At 34.6% G+C, this 24,580-nt stretch overlaps 1 protein-coding gene and 2 non-coding genes across 3 annotated transcripts; all 3 read right to left on the bottom strand.

The window, feature by feature from the left end:
- Positions 1-545: 545 nt before the first annotated feature.
- LOC104274244 (centrosomal protein of 290 kDa-like) lies at positions 546-23,394 on the bottom strand (the record flags this gene model as incomplete). Its single annotated transcript, XM_009869815.1, has 19 exons — positions 546-1,001; positions 1,763-1,874; positions 2,848-2,999; positions 4,976-5,181; positions 6,027-6,138; positions 7,686-7,859; positions 8,384-8,614; positions 11,328-11,430; positions 13,614-13,729; positions 14,721-14,870; positions 15,825-15,989; positions 16,502-16,632; positions 17,277-17,361; positions 20,090-20,202; positions 20,677-20,764; positions 20,863-20,963; positions 21,948-22,110; positions 22,630-22,802; positions 23,271-23,394. Coding segments are annotated over 19 exons (2,955 nt in total), but the record flags the coding sequence as incomplete, so codon positions are not given.
- Positions 21,298-21,369, bottom strand: TRNAD-GUC. The gene has a single exon. It is a non-coding gene; the product is annotated as a tRNA-Asp (tRNA).
- TRNAP-UGG lies at positions 21,378-21,449 on the bottom strand. Its single transcript has one exon. It is a non-coding gene; the product is annotated as a tRNA-Pro (tRNA).
- Positions 23,395-24,580: the final 1,186 nt, after the last annotated feature.

Genomic DNA, 24,580 nt, shown 5'->3' with positions numbered 1-24,580 from the left:
CTTTCAACCCGTAACATTCTATGATTCTATGAGTGACTGAGAGTGCAGCAGGCAATTGGAGAGAGGCAACACATCTCCCGTACGCTGACAGAAGCGCGTTGCAAATGATTTTCAAATGACCTAACTAAGCTATACTCTGTACACCTGTCCAGACTGAACAAACAGACTGGATTTGTAGTGAAGATTTCAATGCAAGCTCATGGAACAGAACTTCAGAGTGCTACTCTGTGTTCAATTTCATTTCATTCATAATTTAATTCAATTGAATATAACAATTAATTGTTAGGCTCTGCTTCGTAATGCCACTCAGGCACAAAAGACAGTAAATCTGACTGTGCTGAGTTTTACAGGGCAAATAACTAATGATGTATTATTTTTTAAAGCAGGAAAACAAAAAAAAAGATAGGTGTCATATTCTAACAAAGTGTATTTTGAAATTATTAATTTTTACATCAAAGCAGATGTTTAGGGAACAAGCTGAACTGAAACATAATATAACTGCAGACCAGGTGGACAACTCTATTCAAAGCTGTAAAGCAGCAAACCTTTTGAGCTCCTCTTGTATCCTTCAGTGCACTTATTAACTCTTCTAAACTTTTCAGTTTTAACTCCATCTCCAGTGCTCTGTTTTCTGCATTTCGACGCTCCTGCTGCGCGTGCTGAACTTCCTCCAGAATCTTCAGTTTGTCATTCTGTAGCTGAATCATGGTTTTAGAGAATTTTTCTTGCTGTGCCAAGGGAAGAGCACCACTAAACTGTCGCCGCAAAGACTGAATTGTCTGTTGTAGATGTTTGGCTCTATTTCTTCCTTCCAGTCGGGCGAAATATAAGGCTTGCTCTCTCTCATCAAGCTTCTGCTCTAAACGTAGATTATGGACCTCCATCTTCTGGAGTTTCAATTTAAGTGTCTCCAGTTTGCCTACAGCAACAGATTCTCTATCCTGAAGGGCTATGATATGTTGATGCAGTTTTGCAATAACTGCTTTTTCGTCTGACTGTGCCTAAGAACAAAATTTAGAGAGGAAATTTTGTTTTCATTTTGAGTATGTTAATGCAGTATATATCAAAACATGAACAAGCTCTCTTTTTATGTATTTTTCTATATTTCATGTATTTTATTCCATAGATAAAAAGCTATTTTTAGGGACTAATTGTTGCAATTCTTCTTATGCTTTTGTATCTACAGCCACATCTTAGATGTACACCTTTTCAGATACTGATCGCAAAAAATGTATCTTTCCAGAAGACCAGGAAATGAGGAAGAGATGTATACCCAAACTTAGAAAATATGGTAACGTAAAAGCTGACACGAGTATTGTATTTAGGGACTCAAACTATTCTAGAACAGGAAAACAAATCCCAATAAATTGTTCTGGCTAATACCAAAGCAATACACTAAGTCTACTGCAAATCTTCAAGATTTCCAAGTCCTTGTTTCTCTTGTAAAAAATAAGGAAACTTTCCTGATACTATATGTAAATATAAACCATGAACAATAATCATACAGGAGTAAATATTACTAAATAAAATGGAAATAAACACAGGATCTGCAACAGCTGTACAGCTAGAAATAGAAAAGTGGAGAAGGGAATCATTAATGTGTTACAGAACTCTTGAAAGACTATGGCCACTACAAGGACCAGCTTGCTAAGATCCTCACTGCTTTTGCAGTTTCCTAATTCACTGTAAAATTACTTGATTTCTTCTCACTCCAGGGAAAAAAAAAATCCCAAATGCAACATTAATAAAGGCTGAATTTTACCTGATAGTCTAAAATTTGCATTCTAAGAGATTCCACTTCTTTATCTCTGGATTGCTGGCGTGCCTCCAGAGCTTCAACTTGCATTTTTGCTACATCAGACAATTCTCTCAACCTTGTAGAGAAAGCAAGAGTATTGTGTCACTTGAAACCACTGAATAACCTATTAAACTTTTCTACATAGAAGATGCCAAGAAAAGATGCTTCCTCATATAAAAACATTTGAAGAGTCTGTTCTTCTCAGCATACTCTATTACTCAGAGTTCTTGTTATGAAAATATTTCTGTATTGCCTCCCAACTTTTTCACAGAACACTTTCTTTTCAGTTATACAGAAGTTTACTAGCAGTAATCTACCCCAAGAAAATGATGCCATGTTAAATTTTTACCCGAACTACACATCTCTGTCCTCTATTTCTCTCCCACTTTCAGAACAGAAATGCCCAAAGAGTTTAATTCCCAATTCCTTTTTCTTCTTCCCAAAATTTAATCACTTGTTTCCCATGTCAACATCACTGCAAAAATCCCCACAAACTTTGCTGTGGATTATGTTATTTATTTAAAGACAAATGTCCACATCGACAAATCTAAAAAAGGTCACTTTTTCAATTTTTGCATAGAGAGTTAATCTCTTTCAAGTAAAAGGCAAAAAAACCCACAACATGCTACTGCAGTGTAAGCTTTGATCTCAAAAGATTGATCTACAAGCCTCTGAAATAAGAATTGCTTTCCAATTTCTTTTATGAGATTTTCACACGTTTAAGGGAGGTTGTGGCACAGAAACAAAGTAAACTTTAATTAGATAGTTTAAAAATACTAGTAATAAGCATTTAAGGGCACACTTACTCATGTCTATCCAGGCGAGCATTTAATTCCTTGTTCAAATCAAAACTGAGCAAAATAATTTTTTCATAGTCACAAATTAAATGCTTAATTTTCAATTCCAAATTTGGCATATATAAAATCCATCAAAAATAGGCATTGAGAATTATTTGTTAGTATAATATAAGCCTGCAGAGCCTGATTTTTTTGATGCTTTCAAACGCATTTTCAAACAGCGCATTTGGAATTTGTTACTTCAACACTTACTTTGATACTTCAATTTTGAGCTCCATCTCACACTTCTGCAGCTCCATGATTTGTCGTCTATCTGCATCACTTACTGCTTTACTTACACTCTTTGATAGTTCATCTCTTAATTCCTGTTCCACTTTCTGTGCTTCAAGGTTGATTTTGGTGAGCTTAAATAAAAACACCAAAAAAGAAACAAACAAAATGGTATCCTCAGCACACAACTGCTCCTAATTCTGCAGTGTCAAAATCATTTTTTTCTTTCTCAGTCATTACAAAACACTGTTCAGCGGTGTTCAAAAAACAGTTTCCCCTCTGTTTAAAGGTCTTTTTGCTTGCAGTACTGCCTACACCTAAGAAAAGATACACAGTTCAGTGCAGAACAGGAGTCTAAATTAAACACAGTTTTTGTTAGTGAATTTCCTTAAAATCATGACCACAATAAGCTGCTCTTAAAGTAAAACAAGAAAGAAAGAAAAAAAAAAAGGCTGTAAACTCTTTAGAAAATGAACAGTCTTACACATTTATGTTCTTTCTAAAAAGGATTTTCATAATTAAGTAATATTCTTTCAGGCAGCCTGATTTTTCAAGTTGATTATTAAACATCAAGTCACCAATGTTCAATTCAAACCAAAGAACACAGAAGAAAAGCCAGATATCTGAAAGGCATTAGGCAACACAGAGAAGCCTCAGGAATTGAGTAAATACAATTGCAGCAGATTAATCTGATACCATTCCTTAATAAAATAACTGATGCCCTAACGAAACAAAAAGTAGTGTGGTCTCCCTTACTACCTGCATTTCACATACCGGAGGTAGTACTACCTGGAAATTTTAACAGTCTTGTTGAGTAGATTTAAGAATTTAGGAGATGTCTAGTAGACTTCTAGTTATCAGGTCTTAAACTGATGTCAAAACTTTCACTAATTACCTTAGCACAATCTTGGTTTATATATACATGAAAACCAAAATAACGATTAGGAAGCACTTACAACGGGAGTACATGAAACAGAAAAATATATGTCCTGGAACTACACAAATTAGGAAAAGAGGGATGCATACGAAAAAAAAAGTGGCATTAGGAGCTCATCACACCAAAATAAAGGAAGACCAGCAGACCTAAATGTATTACAAGACAGATACTAACATATGCAAAAGAGAAAAAAATGCTAGGGTCCATCACTTGATGTATTTTTTAATGAAATAAAAGATGTCATGTGCTCAGAACAGGCTTTTTAACAATACTGCTTCTGAAAAGCTTTCCACTTTCAAAGCTTTACTCCAAGTCTCATAAATTAATGCAAATCAAAACAATGTAACAAACACTACTCAAAGACAGAAATGGGGAGTCAGATAACAGCCATCTAAAGTACCTAGACTAAAATTTAGCAAAGTAGAAGGAAAGAGATTGAAAATAATCTATCAACATTTCTGTCATAACTATTCATTTTCTTACCTTTTTAAATTATAGGCCAATACTGGCCCCAAGAACAGATGTACCCAGCCTTTCTATAAATAAATTTAAACCAGAAATTATAATAAAGTCTTCTATTATTAAATAATGAATTTATATAACAAACTTCAAACACAAATAGTGGGGACAAAGACGTCTAATGAGATTAAGACTGATGCAACAGGCATTTTAAGGATGATCAGGTTCAGTGGCACATGACTTTTGTTCCCATATTACAGATAGAGTTTGGCACACGACAGACGACAAAGTCAGCCTGTAACAGAATCATGACACTATCATTTGCAGAAGCCTAATGTTTTTTGAATCATTGATAACTTAAGGGAAAATTAGCACAAAAGGGATCATACGAATTAGTTGTAAAAAGTAACAGGTAAAGAACAGACCTGATTTTTTTCTAGCATTCTACTGAAAAATTAGCAAACCATTGCAAGATGGTCAGCATATGTTATACAGAAATTAACTACTGTTTGAAACGAACTACTGACTAATTAATTAGCTATATTTTCTACAAAAGTTCCGTGCATGCAAAATTGCAGCTCTTAAAAGCAGCTGTATTTTGTATCATAAGCTTATTTGCCAGTCATAATACAAACCAGACTAATATGTTCCGAAAAGCTCAAAAATATGCTTTCAAGATGTGTCAAATTATTCTGTTAAATTTGAATAGATTACCTCAGCAAATTTTGTTTCCAATTCAAAATTACGTTCTTCTATTTGCTTTACAGTGTTCCTTAAATGTTCATACATTTGTTGTGAATGTTCTGCTCTCTGTCTTTCATTTAGTTCTTTCATCTCCAACATTGTGATTTTCTTAGAAATGGACAAAATCTCACTGTTGGTTATTGCTTTCGTAGCCTTGTCGATGGCATTGTCATCCCCTACAATAAAAGAGTATTTATGTTAGGGAATACACAAGCTGATTCAACCAAGAAAATTATTTGCACCATGAAACAGTTGACTTTATCTCTGTCAGATAAAACTTTATCCAAACACCTGTATCACTTTTTAAAAATAGACGCATGGTTATCTTGCCTTATTACATGTTTGAAAAGTACCTAATTTGAACAAAATATTATTATCAGTTGTACATGGGTGTATTTGTAACCATGGGTATTGAGATTGATGATTATTGTCAGTGTACCCTTTCACATTATCCTCAATTCAGCTGGTAAATACTCAGGAAATTTAATTTAAAATCTGTGAAAGAAATATATGTGGATGAGTTCTTCTTGAATAATGGGAATGTGAACCATGCACAAAGAAGCCTTAGCTATCAAGAAAAAAACTACTTTGTTATAGAGCATGAAACCAGGAAAAAAAAAAAACAATTTCCCTGACAACCTATGAAGTATTTTGACTGACATTCAAGTCAGAATATACTGCACCTTATTAAAAAAAACCAAATCAGATGACGTTGCTTTACAAGTTCCAGCTTTTAAACCTTTGACACAGTAACCCAAGAAAAGTCAATGTGGAACAGTTTCCAGAGGTAAACACCAAACTCAGTTCTGGTCAAACAGATAAGTAAAATTAAACAAACAAACAAACACACCAATAAAAGTATCAAAAAAAATAATTAAGACTGTTAATGACAAATGCAAAATAGTTTTGATTTCTATGTTGTTGTTTTAAGATACATCAATTTTAAAAGGTCTTAAAATATTACTTTTGGACAGGACACACCATTAGACTTTTAATGTTGCAGTATAACTTTCATACTTGCCCAGTTTAGTCATCTGTTCCCAAGCCTGTTCTATAGTGTGAAGTTTCTCTTTCGTGATCTCCAGCTCCTTGTTCAATAAATCTATCTGTGTTTTCAAGGATTCATTCTCACGCTGTATGACAAAAAAGTTGGGACATAACAAACTACTTAACTGTAGCAGCAGAATTGATGTTTAACATCTATAAAGTCTTGTAAATCAGTAGATTTTATCTATGCACAATCCATAATCTACAGATCCGGCAAGAGAAGAGCATTAAGCTGCCTCTTAAATATAAAAGTGCCAGTCTTTCCTCTCTCTGTTTTATCTTACTGCCAATTAGTATTATTGTAAACATTTACCATCAGTGACTGATTCCTAGAATTAGAGGAAGAAATCTATGTTTGTCATATAAACACCTCATTAACAGCGGGAAAGAAAGAAGTACTTCTAGAGGATGTTTCACTCTGCATAGGTTACTTCATGTAGCACATAAATACATATTTGAGGCTATTTGAGACAGAATATTTGCTTCTTTTCACTCTTTTAAGCATCTAAGATAATGCTAAACATTAGCTCTGTAAATGCTCTCTCACTGTTCCAAACAGAAACGCCAATTTCCAAATGAAGCAATAAAATGAATTGAATGCTTCATATGAATTTTTAATCTCTAATTTTTCAAGCAAATATTTTTAGTTTATAATTGATAAATGATTCTCTAGCTCAGTGAAATTGCTGAGATAGGCAATGCAAATCTTCATGCACAGGAAATTTCCTAAAATAGGCAAGGATTTGTTCACTCTTTAGCTAACACAAATGCACCTACCTGTTCCCCAGAAGACCAGTTTAATACTTCATTAAGTTTACCCACCACCCTATCCTTTGTCAACCACAGAAACTCAACAGAAAATAATGTGACATAAGCTTTAGCTACTGGTTAAGCTATTATTTTCTTGGACTGTTGCTTCCGATACGAATGAAAAGTAGGACGCATGTTTCAAGCCAGCTTCGCAGTTCTTGAAAAAGAGCTCTCTTCTACTTGAGACTGAAAGTCCAATGGAACAGTTAGAAACTTGCAATCCCTATGACATTTTGCAAATACACTGTGAACAACCTGTGGTTATTTACTTCTTTTCTGGAAGTGAAATTTGAAAGGTTTACTGCTTTTTGGAACCGAACATTTGATTCTTTAAGAGCGCTTACTTTGAGAGAAAGCTTTGAAAGTGTTTATGTGCATTCTACTTGCCTTAGGAGCTCCAAAACCAAAGACAATACCCAATACTCTTTCTGCCAGCCTTGTTTTGGGAATCAACGAACTACAAATGTGAGGAAACATGCCCAGAGCTTACCTTAAAAAGCAAACAAAATTAAAAACCCAACAAACAGGCAAACCCCTCAAAGCAATCAAACAAAATGCTTTTAGGTAGGCCCACTGAAATGAAATCTGGGACTTCATGCATGTTTCTTAAACCACTGAAAAATACCAGTTAAGTAAATTAAAATGTCATAGCAACAAAAGACTGGCTCCAGCATCTCATACCCACAATGGAACTGTTGTAGCCTGTATCTCCAGAGCTGGGACTTACATTCTATCTTTCTATTAAACGAAAACAAAACCTCATGCAGAACGAATGTATAACAAGGGGTTTTTCCCCTTAGAGCTCAAACACAAGAGACTTTACCTCCATGTGTTCCATGTTTGTTGACCGTTGGACAAGCAAGTTATCTTTTTGTAACATGTCTCTGTATTTAGCAGTTAATGCATTATACTGCTTATTTGCCAGTTCTAGTTCAGACAATGGCACGCTTCCATCCAGCGCTTTCTGCAGAGCTGCAATTTTAAAGCTAGCCATTTCCTATGAAAATAATCAACACAAAGGGTTACTCAGGCCTGCCAGATTTTTAAATAGAAAAATACCACCTAATATAATGCTTTAGAACATGATCCTGGTTTATTTTACTGAATTACTATCCATCTTTAGAAACTGCTTGCAACAAACACTGACAAAATTTCTCTGGTATTCCAACTCTGGGTGATCTTATCACTAGTTGCCTCTAAGCCATAAGGCACTGACAAAAACATATTTTATAAAGCTGAGTTAATACAGGCCCTAGCAACCTGCAAGGCCAAAAAAGTAAGGTTTGGTTTCATATGACACTCAATAAAAAGATCTGTTGAAGCAGCTTCAGAAAGGAAAAACTGACAGGTTTCATATTAGTATGCTTATTTAAAAACAAAGAACATTTTGACAAAATTTATAACAGCATGTTAACAAACATTTGGGAAATGCGTTCAGGAAACTGCTCCCATTTTAAAAACATTTATTTATTGCCAAATTGCAAAAATAAATATGTGTACTATTACTGCTATAGCATGTACCTTGAATCGTTGCAAGTTTCCAATCTTCCCTATAACTGCAGTCTCCATATGTGTTATTTCACCCTTTAGCTTCTCATTTTCTTTTCTAAGATGCTGCTCCATTTCAAGTAAAGTGGTACACTGCCTTCTCAATGACCTTTCATTAACTCGTAAAACAGTTATTTTTCTATTATTTTCTGCAAGTACTTTTTTTGTTTCATCAGGATCCAGCTGAAGTGCACTGAGTAAATCCTGTAAAATAGTTTTTTCAGTAAGAAGCTCGTACAGAAACATGGTAAAACTCAACTGCATAGACAAGCTTTCTTGCACATTTTTAAATCTAGGTGTAAAAATTCCATTAATCTGTCTGAAATAATTTATTTTTTCTGATAAAACACATATACTCAACACATGCATAAGCATATAATATTTTATCATAAGAAAATTAAAAAAATAAAACTTGTAAGCCGTTACTTTCTGAGGAATATAGGATAAATACATCTCACTGACATCTCACAATTGGGATTTTAGTTAATGTCGACATTTTCAAAATTTAGAATAGTTCTCTGCATTCATTGTTGTCAGTCTTCCCCCCTTTTACTAGAATCAATTGGAATAGTTTGTCAAACCAACTAGAATCCCTGTGGTTCCTAACAAACACTAATAACATCCTACTGTGAGGCCCAAACCAGCATTTGTAAAGTTACCACAGGACCCCTCCTGCAGAAATGCACTTATGCTCGTGTGCATGTGTGCCCACACATGTGTTTGCACACTTGTATAAATCTGAGGAGGAGTGGGAGGGGGGAAGGGGACTACAACAACTCAGGCTGCGAAAGGCGTGTGAGCTTCAGCTTCCATGTCGCACACATCAGCTTGCCAAGGAGACTGGAAGTATAAACTGGAGCTGTAAAATCTCAGATTTCTATAAGTCAAATGAAGAACGGTGAACAGGTAGCTAAAAAAACTCCAGAGGCATGAAAGCTTGAAGCGACGAAAATAAGGCTAGCTCTGAGACAGCTGGCAAAGATTTGTCTTTACTGATCAAGAAGCCTGTTTTGCTTAAGATTTTAAGACCAAGAAATATATTTTCATTGATCATTCACCATAAATTAATTACAGAGAAATGTTTAATCCAAAAATGTTCAACTAACTCTAATCAAAATTACATACTAACAAAAAATAATGCTAAATAAGAGTATGTACTTCTTATCTATGGAGAGGATGTGTTTCTGGAAACAAAAGTATTGGGAAACAGTAGTTTCTTAAAAGATCTCAGTAACACTTTGATAGCACCACAAATACCATAAAATACCATTATATTTTAAAGACATTTAAAAAACAAATCTCAGAAATATCTTAATCCTGCTACGATCTACTTCTGTGACTCTGGAAACACAGAACAAGATATTGAACAAATTAAGATGGCATGCCCTTCCTCTCACTATTTTTAAAACATACAGTAAAAACATCTGCAAAAAAATTTCAGTTTCAGTTTTCCGGAAATATATTTAGACTTAATTGCCTCAGGATACAATGATTTTGCAAATCAGTTGCAGTTATGGGTGTGATTATAGGCAGGACCACATACCACTACCATTACTCTTCAGCAGAAGAAAAGTGTTAGAACTCAGCTGGCTAAACTTAGGAATCCATGAGCATTTTTAAAACCTTGTGATATCCTTGCCCTGTGTCTGCTTCTCTAAAAGAACATGCGTGTCTCCAGTCTTTTGTTGTATTTGGCAGCTTTTTTGGTATCTGCCCAAAGACACCCAAAGCCATCTAAAATTGCGCTACATCTGTGATTAGCATGTGCATCAATTCCAGGAGCTTTTAAACATCACCTACTTAAAAAGTTATTTTTCAGCTTTCTTAATAGAATATATTGAATTCGATATTGGTGGAAGTAAATAAAAATAGATGAATTCTGTCTCTTGTTTTTGTGAAACACTGATACGCATACAGTAGCAGGCGTATATAAATGAGATGTAACTCAAAGTAATAATTATGTAACGCAAATTAATTCTTAGTATAAACTTATGTGTTTTCCATAGGGTTGCCTGCACTGCCTCGTCCTCCCAACCAAAGAGCTTGGATAACAGCAGCTGTTAAAACGTCAGTGTCAGTGTAAATGGGGGTCTGCGAACAGAATCCTTGAGACTTTGGGAGACAGCTTCTGCTCAGCACTGGTAAAGAGGAAGATCACCATCAATCAGATTGAATAGTAACCATGAAATTAGAGACTTGAAATAAAGAAGCAGTCAACCTGAAAATCATTTAAAAGAAGCATGAAAGCGTCTAACAGCTGGGGGCAGAGAGAGTTCTAACATAGCATTCACCACCTAATTCAGCTTCAGAAGTTTCCCTGCAGGACACCGCGAGCCCCGACACCGCAGCTCAGGGACTAGTGGGACGAAGAGCAGCAAGGTGGGCCCCACAGCTCCCGGGTGTATACAGGGCCTCCTGGGGTGACTTCTCACCAGTGCGTGGATAAGCAGGGTGCAGGCAGGTGCAGGGGCACACCTAACAGCGGAGTCCTGACGTGTGCACAGCACCCCCCAGCAACCCAGGAGGGTGAGCACGCAACAAAGCTTCGCTCTCAGGAACGGGAGGGAAGTGCTGGCAACCTGAAAGGGCCAGGGAGTGAATGTAACTGTGAATGCGGATGTGTGAGATGGGAAATATGTGAGATTAATTCTTGAATGATGCTTAGAGATGTTTAAGTCTACAGTAATGCTTTTTATGTGCCTTTTGTATTGTTGATATTGATTCTGACTGTATAGTTTACTGATGATTATTTACATTCCACTAATAAATTAATAAATCACTCCACTTCTGATTTGATTTGAATCGAGTAGTTTTTCCCTTGCAACATTTCACTATCTAACACATTATAACACTGGATTCAGCTCTCTTTTCTATGTATTAAAACCTTTTTCAAAAACGAAAATAACAAATTACTTACAGAATATGCCTTTATTTTTGTAGCATCCTGTTCTTTTTGCTCTTCTAGTTTTTTCTTTTGCTCGTTCATATCTTCTGATTCTTTCTGCCAGCTTTCCTTTTGACTAAAACAGTAATTAAAAATTTTCACTAAGAATGGTGAAAGACTTGACCATTTTTAAAACTCTCATTCAAACAGCACCCTTGAAAGGTACTTATTTTTAGCAGTAATATAATTTGAAAAAGACATTATAAATTTTAGATAGATTTTCAATAACCTATCCCCTCTGTTTATGCTACAGCTGGATTACTAATGAAAATAATGCTTAACTTGAAGTGTCTTACCTCTTCTTCACTATAGCACAGAGATATAGATGCCCTACTTCCCAAAAATATACATATACGGGATTTCATCTGCTTTAAATTACACACTTATATTTCAAATTAATTATTTTCTTGAGCATGTCTTCATAAAAATAGGCAAAGTTTAAAACTTTGCAAATAAAACCATTTCCAGTTTAAGTCCCTCTCTGTAAGCTAGAGGTCTCCCCTACTATAGGAAGGGAGACAAAAATCACACTGCTGGCCCTTATCATGCTGTAAGCCTGGAAATGGGCCCTTTCTTTTTGAACCAGACTAGGCCCAGCAGATTTCAGCAAGTATTTAAAATTGTGCCTAATAATTTAGCTGGTAAGATTTACAGCTACATAAAATAGTCTAGTAAATAATTAATGACTCTTTCCATAACTGTTTCCTTTGCATGAAGCACTTGCACATTCATTAGCTAAGAGAGACAACTTGGAAGGGGATCAAGGCTCCTGCAGTTCCTGAGAGACTGGACACTTAAGTTGATTTTGAAGTATTTTTAATTAACCATACAGAACAGCACAGTATCATAAGAAAAAGATTACTCGCTCATCCTCTGAGAATTTATCACAGCATAGTGGTTGGCTTTTTCTTTAAAAGATGTTGTTTCAAATTTCCCTCAGGAAGTGGACAGAATTAAACTTACGTTTCCCTATATCCAAATTCTGCATCAGAGTTCAGAATTCTAAACAAAAGGGCAGGCAATGGCTGTAATATTAACTCAATTTTTAATGGTTTTCAGCTGCATTAAGAATGTAATTTCTCACACTAGGTTTTCTATTTCAGTGAAAACAAATAGAAGAAAAACACTAAAAGATAGAGCAGAAAAAAAACACTAAAAGATTTAGCTTCACTTTGGCCCCAACTACTCCCTTCTATCCACTTTTATTCATTTATTTGTAAAGAAAAAAGATTATGAACTGTTATACTTGTCTAATGAAGGAGTTCCTATAGACCATTTAGGCTAGTTTAAACATGTAGTGCTGTTTCAGCAGCAGTATTTTCTCTTCAAAGAACATATCTTTTTTTCTTCCAGAATGGAAGGAAATAAAGGAAAAGGAAATAAAATGCTCTTGGAACTGAGTCTCTATGGGATGCCAAGTCAACGAATCTCCTCTCCTAACTTCAGCCTGCAACAGATTTGGAGAAGAAGACTTGAATCATCATCTTATCCTTGTCCCTGGAGAGTAGTAAATGAGGCTGTATATTATAGCCTTTTACATCTCCAAAAAGCTATAGCTTTGATGTCTCAAACAGAGATAATGCTATCTTAGGCAAACCAAAGAACGAAGAGAAGGTTCTAAAAGATAAACTACCCTTATTCCAAAAGCCACCTAGTGACTGTTCATTCCAATCCCGAGAAGAGATGACACAACTATCAGTCTGAAGAATCCAAATCACCATATTCATCCCTATGCTCCTAAGAGACGAAAATCCTTTTTTTTTTGGATCATAAGAATTTTATAAAAAATAGATTCCATGAAGAATATAAACAAAGAGTCTGAAAGAAAACCAACTACCAAGTCTTAGCAATCTGAAATTTCAAAACAGAGATCTCTGTATCTGGATAACAAGGAAGGTGTTTTTGTTTTGTTTTGTTTTTCCTCCATCAGAAAAACTGTTAGGACCCATACTTGAAAGTATAAGAAAATGAGACTGAAGAGTACATAATACCAGGTTCTAATAAAAAACAAGACATCAGATGCAGAAAGCACAATGAAATCCTTGTTATAAAGTGCGAAATATGAAAAGAGTACAGCAGAAAATGTGTTTCTAAGAGTTTTCTGAATCTTTACAGGAAATATATGGAGTCCATATCCAATAGCAGCAGCATTTACAACATTAACCAAAGAACTACTTCGACACAGCACTATATCTTGTACTCGGAATAATTAAGCATTTAGATAGCTGAACTTTCCTAACTCAGAAAACAGAACAATACCTTTGATATTCTTTATAGAGTAAGCCTTGCTGATGACGAATTACAGCAAATTTTCTCTTGTAGTCCTCTACTGCATCTTCTAACTGCTTAAGTAACTGTTCTTTATTTTCCAGTTCCTAATGATTATTTTCCAAATAAAAATATTGAAGTGATTAATATAGGTATTAAACAGTAAAGGATTAATCAAAATGCCAGTTTTCCCTTGCGTTTTTCACAACAAATGCTTCTGTCACAAACTGTGTGAACTGCAGATACAAAATACATATTTTCTTTAGAAACAACAGATGAAAAGAAGTCCAACAAACTACAGTATTCATAATAATAGGTGTGAAACAGTGCATAATTACACTGTGGTTACAGCCCTCAAAATTCAAAACATTATGACATGTTGCTAACAAAGAATATCAACTGAATGTCTAACTGAAAAGCCATGTTTTCTTCTCATGTCCCCGAACACTCTTCTACTTTAGTGTCACACATAGCTGAAAAATATTCTCTAATCAACAAAAGTAAAGCAATCGAAGACAGAACAAAATAATTTAACAATAATGAAAGGTAAGTTCTTTTAACTCCAATTCTCACAGTCAAATCTTTACTATATGCTTGCCTGCTGCGCTTCCCACAGGAATCACTTCCTTTGGTTTCAATATATTTATGCCTCTTTTTTTACAAATGTTGACACATTTTTGAGAAAAAATTGAATGAAAATTCATAAATAGATACCCTTGCTGTATATAGAAAAACTTTTCAAAGTAGGATTTGCACATGCAGACTCAGGTGTAGAATCTAGACAGAAGTAAAAGGTACCTTCTCACAGCTTTGTGATTGACGAACTAGAAGAAAGAGTGGGCATATATTTAGATCACAATTCAGATTTCAATCAACAAAATCTGAATAGTTGTCAAAAATTCAAGCATTACCTTAAGGTTTATAACAAAGTAAAATACTCACAGCTTTTAACAAAATGGAACAGTCCAAAGAATTTACTTGCTGTCAGAACTTCAAAATAATTTTAGAGAGTTCTCCCATGTCCATACATGGCATGTACTACATTTTGGAGGAAGTAGCTATATGTTACATCTTTGTATCAGGGAGTAAATGAGTTACCTGCACAAGACGTATTAAATATTCATTCAGAGAATTAATCATATTAACACTTGAAGGAGCCATTCCTTCTGGAAGATTCACTGTTTGGAAGACAACATTGGAACCTTCTGACTTATGTAACAAGGAAATTTCATTTTTCAGTTGTGCAATCTAAAGAAAAGAAACAAAATCATGAAGAAGTAGCTCTTGCTATTCAATTAGAAAATAAAACAAACAAAATTCCTGGAAAATGTATTTTTCCTTGTGCTAAATCAGCTGTTATTAACAACCTACTACACTTCCCCTTATATTCTAAAGTATCCATACTCTTTCAAGTAACCTTTTAAAATTGCTGTGATTTCATAAACCATTAAATGCATAGTATCTTAAGCCACATTTATCAAATGACTTCAGCAATCAGGGCATCTTGACATATCTGAGGGTTCACCACAGTTTTATACCAGATTGATTAAAACACAGTGCATCTCTATTCCTTTTAAAAATGTGAAATTTTGGAAAGAAATATTGCAGTGGTTATTCTGTGGGTTATTCTAATCAAATCTTGTCTTTTCTTTTAAAAGCTCTCTGATTTTCTACTTTAATAAAACACTGTTGCAGAATATTAGTTACTGGCAAGTGTTTTTGCATCATCAAAGGTGTTCTAAAAAGAAAATTTAAATTTGGCTTCTTGTAAGATAATAATTTATTCTTCATTCGTTACTTTCATTCCAAAATCAATTGTACAACTTAAAACAAGATACAGGATTTTAGAGATTCCTCATTTTAAAATACTTAATATCTGCTACGTATTTAAAACATAAAATGTAAGACCACTGGCTTTTTGAAGCAAGCCACAAGCTTTTCTGGGCACAGCTCTCTGCAAAAGATAGGCATGCTTGGTGTTTAACATAATAGGATATTCCATTAAGGAGATATTCACATTAAGAAGAGCAAGATCTGAATTTAAAGTGGACAAATTTGTAGGTCCGATACATAAATTTAATTCTGTCTAATTATACTGTTCAGACACGCTAAATTCTTTTCCTTATCCATGGTGTGGTTTTGTTCTAAATTATCAGACCAGTGAATTATGAAGAATAAATTGCATAAAATAAATTGTAATACCTTTTCATTTGCATTTGCCAGCTGATTAGAGAAATTTGTTGCTTTCTGCTGAGCGTGTTTCAGTTCTTGTCTTAATTCTTCATTACGTCCTGTAAGCTGGTCAACCTGAGCTTTCAAGTGCACACTAGCATCAAAGACACCCTCTGAATTCTTTGACTCCATTGCCTAAATGCAGTAAACAATTAACAAAACAGAGAAGTGCAGAAATAAACTGGAGCCCTCAGGTTTAGATTACATGAAGTTAGCAAAATGCATGAAATTTTAACATTGTTACACAATCTACCCATCAGTTTCCTGATCTTCCATAGACTGTAGTTTAAATGGTGATTGTTTTCTGTAAATACACTAATCTTTCTGGTAAAATACTTGAATAAAGACCTTTTCTTACACATTTCCTGCAGGTCCCATACAGATAAAATACATGGAAAAAAACCTTTTAGTTATGTTTTATGACTGAGATAATAAACTTGCCACAGACAATTTTTTACTATCAAGTTGAGGATATTTATTTTTTATTATTTTTTTTTATTTGTAGTCTTTTGTTGCTGTAAATTTCTAATTTGTATTTTTAAAGAGGTATCACACCATGTACTCCCATTTGTAACTAAGGAAGCACAAGGAAACCACTACTTAATTACACAATAACCCAAAAACCTATGAAGCCGAATAAAACTTACATTAACTAAACGATCCAGGCTAGGGATTATTAAGGCTGTTTCTCCTCCTTTATCGCTAGAATCCTTGAGAGCCTGCAATATTTCCTTCATTCCTTGTTGAAGTTGTTTATTCTCTACTGATAATTCTTTTACTGTAATAAAAATGGTAAATGTGTCTAAAAGCGCTGAAAAATGAGCTAAGGTTTTCTAGAACATTTCAACATAATACTCCTTGATTTGATATATAAAAAGAATGTTTATATTACATACAGGCATAACCAATTAGGAAGTTAAAAGCAGAGCTGTTAAGAATGGCCAGAGAGTATATTTTTCTGGAGAAATACCAACAAAACAATAATAAAATACTTCACGGGAACCCATTTGACCTATTGAACGTTCAAGTCTTCAATGTTTCACTTTTTTCACTTCTTTAGTAGCCTGTCTGACTGGCTTGCAGAAATCCAGAAACATGGCTATCTTGGAAATGTTTGTGTGTACAACAATGTAATAAATGCCATTTATTTTCACTGTTTTGTAATCATTGTGTTCACACCCGGACCAATTCACAACCATCAACTCCGCAGTTCAGAAGTACACCTGAATGACTGTACAACAACTTTCTATATACCCAGCAAACTCAATCATTGTGAAAAATACCAAAGGAAACTGTATTTAAAACAGAAACAATAAAGTCAGGTATTTGTGGTCAAAATCACAGAAACAAAACGACTAAATAAACTAACTAGCTGTAGGTACCTGATAATATTCCCTAGTTTTAAAGCAAGTTGCAACTTACATTTAGATTGAAATTCGGCTATTACAGTTTTGTTCTTCTCCAAATCTCTCTCTCTCTCTCTTAACTCATTCGCAAGATACTCATTCTAAAGAAAAGAACAAAGAAGCCTCAAAAATTGTAATTCAGGAGGTTTCGCATTAGAACCTTCATTAAAACTCTGTGGTTAAATGAGAATAAATGCTTGAATATATCACCAATCCATATACATTCTACAGTGAAATTATACTGTATGTAAAACAAAATGAGGTGTTATCTAGAAAGCAACAAAGAAATAGCCTTATCTTCATAGCAACAAAATTATCAAGAAAATTGTATTTAAATCATGAATAAACTTTATATAAGTACTTATCCTGTTTTAAAAAGCTTTGTACTACTTGCAGTGCTATCTTGCAAGAGTTAATTCTGTATAACTATTTAGCATACTCTTGATCAGCCAGTCTTTGGTTATCTGCTCATTCGAAGAAAATCCAACAGTAAGTTATTAGTATAAATGGAGATACTATCGCCATTTATATAAAAAAATGATATAAATATACATTTCCAAGACTTATCTTCGTAAATATAAAAAATGGCACTTCTTTTCTACTCGAAGGCAATTAGGCATTATTAATTCCCCAGCTTAGCTAACACGGTATTTAAAAAAAAAAACAAAAAAACACAACAGCAAAACATACTCCTGTAGCATGGAAAAACTGTTGCATAAACCAAAAAAAATCTGATTTATATAGACTTATACTTTCCATTGATCAATTGGATAACTCAAAGTGCTCAAGAGAAATGCCATTACTTCCAAACTATTTCAAAGACAGGAAACACCTCTTTACTTATCTTACACATTGTAATTGTGGTGTTTCCTCATCATATTCTTAGATGGTTTCTCGCAGAATAAAAATGCACAGGTTCTGGTTTTAACACTCTAACGTTCACTGGAAGAATTACAGAAGGAACGTCCCATATAACACCATCCAGGGAAACGCATATTCTTGGGTCACGCAGCAGTTGGAACAACAGTCTGGTACCGATCAAAGTGGGTGAGACACAGATGGGTTGGCCTGGTCCAGGCTCCAAATGTATCTCTAGCAACCAAAGCAATGTCTGCTAACACACCGAAACCGAAGCCAGCATTTCAAGGTACCAATTTAGGAAGCTACCAGTGACTCGTTTATGTGATTTACCATGTGAATAAAAGAAACTACAACAAGCATTCTGAAATCAACCTTTTCTTTCACCAAAGTTTTCAAACACTCTTTTGAGAATCTAAAAGATTTTATCATTAGGGAAGGAACCTTTTAATAAAAACCGGAATTTTTTATTGGAATTTTTTTTTCCTGAAAACAGATACACATTATCTTTGATAGTTGGCAGGGAAATGCATAAAAGCATGTAAGAAGCAATTCAGGGACTTCTTAGATGCTTCCAAGAAGGAAAGGCCTCTCTAACCCCAAAAGTCTCCATGCGTTCTCTCTGGAGGTAGGAGACAACCTCTAGTCAAATAACATCTGAATCATTTAAGAGAAACCTCATCTTCTATCTTTCATACTAAAGGGCTAATTCAGTCCCTACTTCATTCAACTAAGTACCATTTGTGTTTTTCTGTAGTGTACGGGTGTTGTATCAACTTTTTCCACCTACAGAATCAAAATAAATGCCCACATTTTTCAACCCTATGTCAACAAATAAATAAACTACAATTAATGACTTGGCACTTCTTTATCGGAAGAAAAAATGCTCAATTCTATTAGAACTATCCTATAGCTTTATTAATGAAGACAAAAGTAAACTAATGCATCTTCATTATTTCAATTTCTTTTATAAAGAACTGCAATAGTTATAAACATATACATAATATGTGCCTCACCTGCAATCCAAGGGCTAATTCCCTCCTGAATCGCTTTATGAGATTTTTCAATAGGATCTACATAACCTGAGTGTTCTGATTGTCAATTTTCAAGTCCACTTTCCAAACTTGCTACCTGCAACAGTTCTGTTAGGCACTTCTTTCCTTCTCTGTCTTCTTGGAAGGTAGTTAAATCATAAAACTTAACTTGTGAGTAGTCTTGCTTATCCTTCAATATCATTACTTGTGTTTTGCGCATTGCTGGCTTTGCAAAAGCAGATGTACAAAGAATCAGCACAGTTTTGCTGATAGTCCTGGGCAAAAATGTTCCTGATTTGTTTGCTCTGATTTAGAAATTATGGACACTTGATTCAAAAAAGATTGTTCATTTCTATAACTTCAGTTATTTATCTCTGAGGTCTGACATGCTTGCTAAGCATAAAACAAACCTGTGTAGTCTGATTTTAAGTCTTTTGACAACTCTGTGTACAATCTGTTATCCCTAATGTCTGTGTAAATTGTAGCTCTGGTAACACAAAACTCTATCCTAAGAGTTACAGAATCACAGGTCTCATTAGCCAGTTGCCACTCTGTCACATGTTTTGAACCTTACTGAAACAAAGTATTTATATTTTTTCCAAGTGATCTAAATTCCCAAGTATGCCAGAAGCTTTTCTAGGTATATTTCCCACAACTTTACTGTTTTCAGCTATATCCTTCAAAGCCTAACTGGTGCTTCTCTTTCTGTAACTCTCTATCTCCCTTCCATGTTACATGAGCTGCTAGCTTATATTCACAAAAATAAAGAATAGACATTAGCCTTCCAAAAAATTACACACCATTACTTTTTGGATTTTTAAAAGCAGTTAATAAAAGCACCTAGAGAAATAATTGATCAGATATTTACAAAATAACATCAGTTTTATTTTGAAAGAGAAATACAAGAAACGTTAATGAACTTGCTTTACGAGCTTACTTTTGCTTTTACTTCAGCAATATCGTGTCTGTTCAAGAAGTCCAACTTCCCCATATTCGTTCCCTTCTCTTCAGTAAAGCTATCAGTTATCTGCACATCACCAGCATCCAATCCTAATTGCAAACAAATGTACAAGTAATAAATGATTATGAATTTTTCATTTGTCTCCAAGCAACAAAATACATTCCATTTGGTAAGTCTGAGCTCTAGTTTTCTACCTGCAAAGTAAGGAGCTGTAAATCTTTCCATTTGAGCACATCCTTCCCTGGGTGGCACAGACTTGAAATTTTAAGATTTTTTGAAAACATACATTACATAGATTTACTAGAAATCACGGTGAGATCATCTTGCATATAAGAACTGCAAGCCAATGCTACAACTCTCAGTGATGCCTTACTAATCATCACAAGTCAAAAAAAAGGTATTGGACTGCAAGACGATACAAATAAAAAATCACTCACCTCTTCCTACAGAGTCAATGAAACTAGCCTTGTAATTTAAACAAATGAGTAGATATTACATAGATATATCACTAAGTACAGGCAGCATATATCTGAAAGGACAGTTTACAGTTTTAAAAATCCTACCTATTGTTGCAGCTCTTCTTCCTTTCTCCTGAGCCAACTTACGAACCTGTTTTTTCAGGTCAATTCTTTCCTCTTCTAGTCTTTCAATCTGCATGTTATTATTTAGACATCAGTATTTCACTTTGTTCAAATATATTTTTATTATGTCACTTTTACTAACAAAAAAAAAACAGACTGGTCACTTGCCTCTTGCAAAAGAATGTGGTTTTCAGCTCTATATTGCTGCTGCTTCAGTGCCTTGCTGTTTCTGAATTCATTTAAATCAATCATTGTGTTTGGCTCAAGACCTGAAACACAGTATATGCTGTATAATTATTCATTAAGAAGGCACATTAATGTTAGTAACAATTAGAATACAGTGAATTTAAATAAGAACGTAACTAGTCAAGTATAATTATACAAATGCTGATAGTTCATAGAACCATAGAATGGCCTAGGCTGGAAGGGACCTTAGAGATCATCTAGTCCAACCTCCCTGTCATGGGCAGAGACGCCACCTCTCGACTAGACCAGGACACACATGGGGTCTGAGCGGGAATCGAACCCACAATCTTGGTGTTGTCATTGTTGTCAGCATCGCACTCAATCCACTGAGCTAAACGGTCCCCCCAAAATAATTGGCTCCCCATCGGGGAATCGAACCCCGGTCTCCCGTGTGACAGGCGGGGATACTCACCACTATACAAACGAGGAAAAAAAAAGGGCTCGTCCGGGAGTTGAACCTGGGACCTCTCGCACCCAAAGCGAGAATCATAACCCTAGACCAACGAGCCGGGGCTAAGCATCTCTATATATGTACACACATCTTATGCTCAATGTAATAACACCAGAAGAAAGCACAATTTTATTTCCATTACTCAAAAACCAAAATGCAATAAAATGTCACCTAACATTACTGTTTAGATACTTCTATGTAAAAATAAGCCTGTCCAAAGTTTTCTCTGTGTTTTGCAATCCAGCATTATGAATGCAGTATGTTACAGTCTCCAAACACCATCTTATGAAATTATTTAAGCAGTATACAGTCAAAGAGAAATCAAAACCAAAAAAAGCACTACAAAATCTATTCTCTTACTTTCTTCACTCGAAGCAACTGGTAAGTCAAGTTTGATCACGTACATTCATCCAGTTTGTCCTAACTAACTAAAACCACTTGCAAATACTAACAGAACATATCAAATTATTTTCAAGTAGTTAGTAAAGATCTTCATGATACAATGCTATTCCAATTTTTACACAACAAGTAATTGAAAATATAATAGATAGCATACCTAAGCGCTCTCGGAGTTCTTCATTTTCATCAAGAAAATCATTTATTTTAAGTTCAAGTTTATTGACTTCTTTAATTAAAGTTTCAATCTCATGATCTCTTACTTCGAGTTGCTTTTTTAAATCTTTTATTTCAGCAACGGCCTCTTCCAAACCATATATTCCCTTGATGTCCAAATGGAAAGCAAAAAAAAAAAACAAAAAAAAAAAAACGAAAACAACCAACAGATGTAAGAAAAGAAATTATCAATCTATTTTTCATCATTACAGAGATAAGAAAAATCTTCTGCACTATGCATAGTGAAAGAAAGTTACTGAGTAAGAAGTAGATCCTTCAAATCTTTCCACTACAGAGGACTCTCTGCATATTTCAATGCCGAGTCCTCTTACTACACGATCATTCTAAGAATCATATCCTGACTGGTCAATTAATGTTCAATGGACTTCAGAAGCCCACATGGGGATGTTAAAACTGACAACTTGCAAAAATTGCTACGTATGGCTAACATACTGCATGCAGTCAGTGACCACTACATGTTACTATGAAAGAAAAAAAACAACCATAAAACCAGCATCAGAAGTCATTAATTTCTAATAGGATGACAGTAAAAAAAAAAAAGGAAAGATTAAATGATCTCCTAAAAATATGATGGAATAACCTGTCCACTCTTACAGATTTTTTACCAGTTCATAGTCTCTCATTCGTTTCAGAGCCTCAGCAAGCTCTTTGTCCTTTTCTCTAGCATCCGCTTCTGCTAATTCTGCTGATTTCTCAGCCTCCTTAGTTCTCTTTTCTAGCATTTTTAACTTTTCTTGCATATCCCCAATATGATTCCGTTGAGCAAGAGATGAGTGACCTGAAAGAAAAACATTGATCCAGTTACAACTAGGAATTCTCGCCATCAGCCATCACGCAAGAAAGAAACACCTTGGATGATGTTATAAAGGAGATTTTCTTTTTCTCTTTTTTTTTTTGCTCTTTTTAACTGAGTAATTACAAAAGACTACATGAGACTTCATGTACTTTGAACCACATGCTACTACTCATTGGCAATTCTTCATAAAGCTGAGACCTTATATGTTATATTCTTTTACAGACCAAGTACAGTTTTATTAAGCACGGTATTGTCCATCCACTGAAGTACTGTTAATAAATTTAAACTCTTCACAAATGTTTAATAAATGCAAATGATCAAAAAAAAGGATTAGTATTATTCAAATACTGCAAATGTTTTTCTGTACTTCTAGAGAATAAAGAATGCACAGTAAGTTTGTCGTTTCTTATTTTCCTCTCTATAAGCAATAAAATAAAATTGTCATGTTACCTCTATCTTTTTGGAGATCATTTTTTAATTCCTCAATGAGAAATGCATTTTGTTCCATTTCTTTGGTATACTGTTCGACTTGCTCAGTAAGCAATCTTATCTGAGCATCTCGCTCTTGCACACCCTACACACACAAAAAAAGAAACTCCATTAAATAATTCTTCTCTTCTGACAAGCAAGCTACCAATATAGAACACCACACAGTAAATGAAAGACTTAAAAATAGCTAATACAAAACAATTCATAAAACATCAAATATACTGTACTTACAAGATGGAGTTCAGATATAACCTAGAAGTTGGGTATATAAAGGCAAAGCAGGAAAAATAAAAAAAGAGTAAAAGGAAAGCATTCAAACACACAAAAAATAAAAGCATTTTAGTATATCAATTTTAAATGGAACAGTTCTCTATGAACTAGCCAATGGATGATGAAAAGTTTCAGATAGCACACATTTCTCACAGCTTCCTCACAAACAACTCAGAAACACAAACTCAAGATTGGGAGGACTAACAAATCCATCAAACAAGACACTTGCATTAGAGGCTGCCATTCAGCCAGTCATCTACCTTTTAAAAATTCGTATCACAACTTGTTTTTTGCATGCATATACATCCATAAGTGTACACATAGCCTCTGAAAGTGACCTCTGGTTAAATTATACTATTTCTATGCTTATATATGAACTTTAGAAATACCATGGAGTGCTTATGGTTGTTTCTTCTGTAATGAATGAAAAAAAGAGGGAAAAAGATAAAAAAGAGACTGGAAAAAAGTTATAAAAAACAATTATTATGTCAAAATCTTACTTTTTATCAACTTTATAGCGATGTTAGTTTATACCAATGTTATGAAAAACGGAAGCTCGGGCTTTCTTAGAGGACAAATACAACCACATTTCATATCTAAAGGTAAGGAGCTGAGCAAAGTTGTAAAGAGCTAAACATAACCCTTTAGAATGTAAACATAAACTGAACCATAACAAGCTCAGTCCATTTGAGTTAAAACACAGCATAGTAACTTGATTTGATTTTTAAGTGTCTGCTTAAAAATTACGCTTCTTTCCACAAGGATGTTTAAAATGTCATGCTAACAATGGTCATCCATAAAAGCAATCTCTACAACCACCTAATTAGCTAAAACCAGACTCTGCAATGGCTTATCAAAGTTACTTCCAGCTGCCTTCCTCTTCTGATCATCAGAAGCTGGTTTGTGCCTGTCGTTTTTCCTCCCAAGAAGCTTTCTGTTCCTAGTTTTAGCAGACTCTGCAAATATGTGCCTCGGTTTAGAAGACAGGGGAAACCAAAGCC

Source organism: Apaloderma vittatum, unplaced genomic scaffold, assembly GCF_000703405.1.
Source record: "Apaloderma vittatum isolate BGI_N311 unplaced genomic scaffold, ASM70340v1 scaffold40315, whole genome shotgun sequence".
In the NCBI taxonomy this organism is placed as follows: Eukaryota; Metazoa; Chordata; class Aves; order Trogoniformes; family Trogonidae; genus Apaloderma; species Apaloderma vittatum.
This window is presented reverse-complemented; position numbering and strand designations above follow the sequence as displayed.